The 5,380-nt window shown below is 46.4% G+C and overlaps 1 protein-coding gene across 1 annotated transcript; it reads right to left on the bottom strand.

Moving 5' to 3' along the window:
* Positions 1-553: 553 nt before the first annotated feature.
* LOC124656421 (probable WRKY transcription factor 40) lies at positions 554-1,555 on the bottom strand. The gene is made up of 3 exons (XM_047195171.1): positions 1,350-1,555; positions 1,137-1,244; positions 554-1,055 (listed from the first exon to the last, which is right to left on the bottom strand). Exons 1-3 carry the CDS (start codon positions 1,538-1,540, stop codon positions 554-556), a joined length of 801 nt encoding a protein of 266 aa, XP_047051127.1. The 5' UTR covers positions 1,541-1,555.
* Positions 1,556-5,380: the final 3,825 nt, after the last annotated feature.

The raw sequence follows: 5,380 nt of genomic DNA, 5'->3' as shown, positions 1-5,380 counted from the left end.
TAGGTTAGGGTTTAGATGAAATCTAGTCGTTTTCATTCAAACTTTGTAATATATAATCAAATTTGAATGAAAATCTTTATTTTCGTGCACTAATATTCATTTGGGTGGGCGTTTGGGGGACGCGGCTGGGAAACGACGTTCCACAAACACGGCACGAACAAAACACGTCCCCCAAATGCTCAATCCGGCGATCTTTAGGGGACGGTTTAGGGGATGCGACTTGAGATGCTCTTAAATATCACCCCTCACATGATTCGAATTTGGTTTTAACTTTGGTGTCCCTTCCCTCTCCGAATTTTGGTCCTGATAGATGGTCAGGATCTCTCAATACCTCTTTCGTGGGTTAACTTAGGACCTGCTCGGAATGATGTTTTCAATACCGGGCCGAGCCGGATAATACAGAGCATGCAGGATTTTCAGCGTGGCCGGGATATGTCTGTAATAATTATCTCTGGTTTTACTAAACACAGGGAAACCAAACGGAAATTTATCCTTTCAACCTTGGTGGTTAATGGGGTACGGGGACACCGGAGCACACCTTCGCATTTTATTCTTACCAACCATACTTTAGGAGGTCATGCCCATGCGCATCTATGGCCCAATCCGTATCCAAATCAAAAGGTGAAAATCCAGCCTCGTCATAGATCTGATCATATGTGTTCACCTCTGTATTTTCCAGATCTGCCGCCATGTCCAGCAGCTCGCAGTTGCTCGCGATGGATGCCGTCCGTTGGTGGTGGTCAACTACAACCGAAGTGCAGGTCACCGAAATGTTGCTGCACTGGCTGTCGCTCGGTGAGACCTTGCCGGCGCTGCCGCCATTGGTACGGCCTGTGTTCTCTGTCTTGACGACTGCGGCATCAGTGTCGTTACCGGTCGGCTTGCAGGTGTGTTGCCCGAAGTAGACGACGGTGTACATGGCAGGGTCATCGGTGCCGCCGTCCTGTTGGTACTGCTGCACTGTCTTTGTTGCTCCGCAGTCCTGTTGGTACTGCTGCACTGTCTTTGTTGCTCCGCAGTCCTGTTCTTGCTTGTAGGTGCATTTGTAGTAACTCCTGCTTCATTCAAATCCATATTATTGGCCGTACAAATTAAGGTCAACTTTTTGCAGTTCGATTGATTGACGTGCTACATACCTTGGGTGGTCTGCGTTGTTGATGAGCTTCTGCCCATACTTCCTCCACTGGTGGCCGTCGTAGTGAGGAACAGGCGTTTCAAGCGTCACAGAGTCACTAGCTAATCTCCTGCTTGATTAAACCAATAAAATCATCAATTAAGCATGCAATGATTGTAATGGATCCATCAATTAGTATTTCTGGACAAATTATGTTGTGCTCTACACAACTCACCTTCTCTTGTGCTGCTGGCGATTGGGCTTTGCACTGTCGCTGTTGCCGCCGCCAGAGAGGATCTTCCTGACTCTCCTCTTGTCGTCCACCCCCGTCAGCGGTGGCACATCGTCGCATTTAGAACGATCGAGCCGAAGAAGCTTCAGCTCGGCTATAGCCTTGGCTGAGCAGTCCAGTATGCTCTCAAACATATGGGCGACCACCTCGGCCTGTTCGCCGCCGGCAAGTTGGAGCGCCGGCAGCACAAGGGCGCGCAGCTGCGTCACCAGAGACTGCTCTCTAGCCATCTCCCTCAACACCGCCGCCGACCGGTCATGGTCGTTGTCGCAGACAAGCCTCGAGCTGCTGGTGCTGTCCTTGATTTGCCTCATCTCTCTCAAGTCTCAACTCTCAACAACCAATTCCCCTCACCTGGATCTAAGAGTCAGATTAGGAAGCTAATTGTGTGCCCGCTGCTTAGTGTATATATATGGTGATGGAACCACGTAAACTATAAGCCCTCTGCCAACTTGCCCATAAAATTATTCCCTAATCAAGCTCCATATAGGTGTGTAGGCAGGAGGGGGATCGATCAAGCACATGTGATAATTCGGAGTCAGACTAGGAAGCTAACTGTGTGTGCGGTTTAGTAGTATTTATGGTGATAGAACCGCGTAAACTAGGGGGGCCCTGCCAACTTGCACATAAATTTGCCCTAATCGGCTCCATGCATGCATGTGTAGTGTAGGATTCCAGCACGTGGGATCATTCAGATGATTACCAAATTAAACTGACGCATACATCGGTAGCATGATTTTAATTTCATCTGCATCAATGAATGGTCAATGTCGTTTGTGTTCAGCAGTTTCCATCCCACGATCAAATTAAACAGGTCTGGCCAGTAATCCGTCGTGTTCGACCAAGACAGTTAATCGTCTATATATATTGCCATTTCCCATGAAGAAACATATGCTGTTCAGGACTTCAGGTAGCTTAATTGTATGCTTCTGTCCGGTTGTAGCCTAATTGTATACTTCATCAACAAACACATACGCAAGCTAATCGCGTCAGCCTGTGAGAAGCAAGATAATGTCACCACAATCTCGTCACCTCCTCATATGTCGACGAGAGCCCGAGACTGAGGTAAAATTGGTAAATTATGACTCTCTCGGGTAGTCTGCAAATTCATTTCGTTTCCATTCCCGAGCTCAGTCTGCAACCGTGTGTGGGATGATTGGAATTGTATTTTGGAGTGTAATGCAACCAGCAACACGTTTATCGACCCCTTCTTTGTTTCTTCCAGTCGATCAGATGGTCAGAAAAAGCGAGAGTCTGAGCTCAGTGGTATGGTACCCTTTTTGTGTTGAATGTAGATGGGCTGCAGCCCAGTAAGGCAGCCCATATAGTCTACAATTCCTGAAATCTCAAGGCCCATCACGTTGGCAGCTTGAGACAGCTTTGGGGGACAAAGTTTAGTCCCACATTGCTAGTTGAGAGAGAGTTGGAGTGGTATATAAGGGCTGCTGTTCTAGTCATTCCAAGTGAGTGAGAATAGAAGGAGCCCTCGCGCACTCCTCCTCCTCCGCCCGCCCCGCCTCGGCACGTCGCGTTTCGTGACTCGAGTTCGAGACACACGCAAGAAAGCCAAATTTTTTGCTTGGTGCACCAACTGTGTTGGGTACGTGTCGACCTGCATGTGCATGTTCGCCGCGTGTCCCTAGCTTCCTACGCGTGTCAACGCGGTCGGGTCGGGTCGGCTTCCCAGGCTATACAAGGAGACAGATCAGATCTAGAGAAATACACAGTTCTCAGAACTCTCTAGTTCCTCTCTCTCGCGAAGTTCCTTTTGCTGCGCTACTCTCTAGTCTTCCCCATCCCGGCGATCGCGTGCACAGCCGTCCGGGAGAGCAGGCCTCCGAAACTCCGTCCGTTGAGATCCCGCACCGGGAGACGGGCGATAAGGTTTTTGGGGAGCGTCTCGGCGCGATCGCTCGCCATCGTTCGTCTTCTTCTTCGACGACCCGGTTGCTTCATCGACAGATCCGACTACACCATGGGCGACATCAACAATACCCATGGTGGTGGTGCTGCTGCTGCTGGTGCGACCTTCCCGGTCGCGATGTACGTGCTTTTCCTCTCCTACCTTGCACTGCTACTTGTTCCATGTTCAGATCTGATGCATGTGCTTAGTCTGATGTGTATGGTTAAGTACGCTAATGTTGTTTTCGGTAATTAATCTCATACGGAAATTGCCTAATATTCCAACATTTTGTCGTCGAGATCCAACCTAAGCCCATAGACTTTGTAAAACAATGGACGAGCAATCACCGTCGAAAAAGATTACCTTCATTCCTCGCCACATCCCTCCTTTGGCTCTTCATTTTGATGAGGATGTGGAGGATACTATTTCTTGGACGCTCACAGATGATGGCCAATACACGGCGGCTTCGACTTACTTAGCCCAATTTTCAGTAGCCACCGCCTCCGAGATGAAGAGGACCGTTTGGAAGATTTGGACACCGCCCAAAGTGCAGTTGGCTTGCTTTTAAAAATAGGCTTTGGACAGCGGACTGCTTGCAAAAATGAGGTGGCCCTAATTGTGGCACTTGCCCTCTTTGCAAGAGGAGCGCGGGATCTATTGACCACCTCCTTGTCCATTGTCGATACACCAAAAGAATTTGCGGCCTCCTCAAAGTGTGGCTCGGTCTATATTTCCTCGACCACCACATATGGCACACGATGACTCTTCACAAGTGGTGGATTCATACGACAGGTGCTTCCACAACGAACAGAAAAGCCATTGTGTCCATTGTTATCCTCACCTTTTGGGAAGTTGGAACGAGCGAAATGCTAGAGTTTTTGGGCATAAACATGTGCTACCAACGGTGATTTTTGGGAATATCAAGAAAGATTTAAAACATTGCATTGCCGCGGGCGCCAAGCGTGTGAGTGATTTTATGCTGCTAGAGTAGGCCGAGTTGTAATATTTTCCTTTCTATCATGTAAAACTCCTTAATTAATAAAATGAGACAAAGCATTTGCCTCCGTTTGAAAAAAAAAAATTAACTGCAACTTTGATCAAAAGACACTACTAACTGTTAATTGTAATATTGTACTCCAAAACTGCAACTTGAATTCCTTTGAAAAATATTCAGATTTCATAATTTTGTTTTATCGTAGGTCACACTTTTCTTCCGTTCGGGTATTACAACTTACAAGCCCCTACTGAAAAATGCTGATAACAATGCAACAACCAAGAAGCATATTAGTACATTACTACAGTTCCCTACACACCAGCAGTTCGCTAAATTACGTTCTACAATATTACAGACACTTGGAACGTCCGAAAAGAAAAGCAGCACCTGGGCTGTCTACGGTTTATTATGCTCAGTATTCCTTTCCGGCTGTTGCATCACAATGGCGTGTTCCTTCCACAGGTTAACCACCCTGCCTAAGCTACCATTTATTTTCAAGTGGGCCCGCCGCCTGGCCGCCACAACGTTGTCCTGTATTGCGACGGATAATGATATTTATCGAGCCTGAGTTTATGCTAGCTGCAGCAGATACATGATAGGTAGATTCCTTTGCTGAGTCGACGCTGCCCCTTGCACATGCAATGACAAAATGCACGACAACGAATTGCAGCCTGCTTAAGCACATAGTCCAACGCACCGGGACTAGTCAACTATATCTGATTTTGCGGAAATTCAATTCGGCACCCGGGTGCGTATGCTCCCTCTACTAAAAAAATATATTTCGAAATATCGAAAAATTTGGATAAAAAATTCTACATGTACATCTTCATAATATACGTGTGTTCGTCAAGTTTCACGAAAAACCAATATTTTATGTGGTCTATATAAAAAAGAGAAAGTTTATCTTGTGAAAAACATTATTTTTAGCACTGAATTTTGTCTTTTTACCCACGTCACATGATAAGTCGATTTTTTATGAAACGACTTTGTGAGCACGTAGCACGTGAAGATGTACGTGCTTTTAATTTCATTTTTTAAAAATTTAAAATATATGTAAGATGCATTTTAAAATATAGA

Source organism: Lolium rigidum, chromosome 5 (genome assembly GCF_022539505.1).
Source record: "Lolium rigidum isolate FL_2022 chromosome 5, APGP_CSIRO_Lrig_0.1, whole genome shotgun sequence".
Taxonomy (NCBI): domain Eukaryota; kingdom Viridiplantae; phylum Streptophyta; class Magnoliopsida; order Poales; family Poaceae; genus Lolium; species Lolium rigidum.
Note: the sequence above shows the minus strand (reverse complement) of the source record. Positions and strands in the feature narration are given on the sequence as shown.

Coding starts and splice junctions, on each gene's coding strand:
- LOC124656421 (XM_047195171.1), bottom strand. CDS start 1,540: ATGTTTGAGAGCATACTGGACTGCTCAGCCAAGGCTATAGCCGAGCTG. Junction 1,245..1,349: donor CGCCAGCAGCACAAGAGAAG/GTGAGTTGTGTA, acceptor TTAATCAAGCAG/GAGATTAGCTAGTGACTCTG. Junction 1,056..1,136: donor AACAACGCAGACCACCCAAG/GTATGTAGCACG, acceptor TGAATGAAGCAG/GAGTTACTACAAATGCACCT.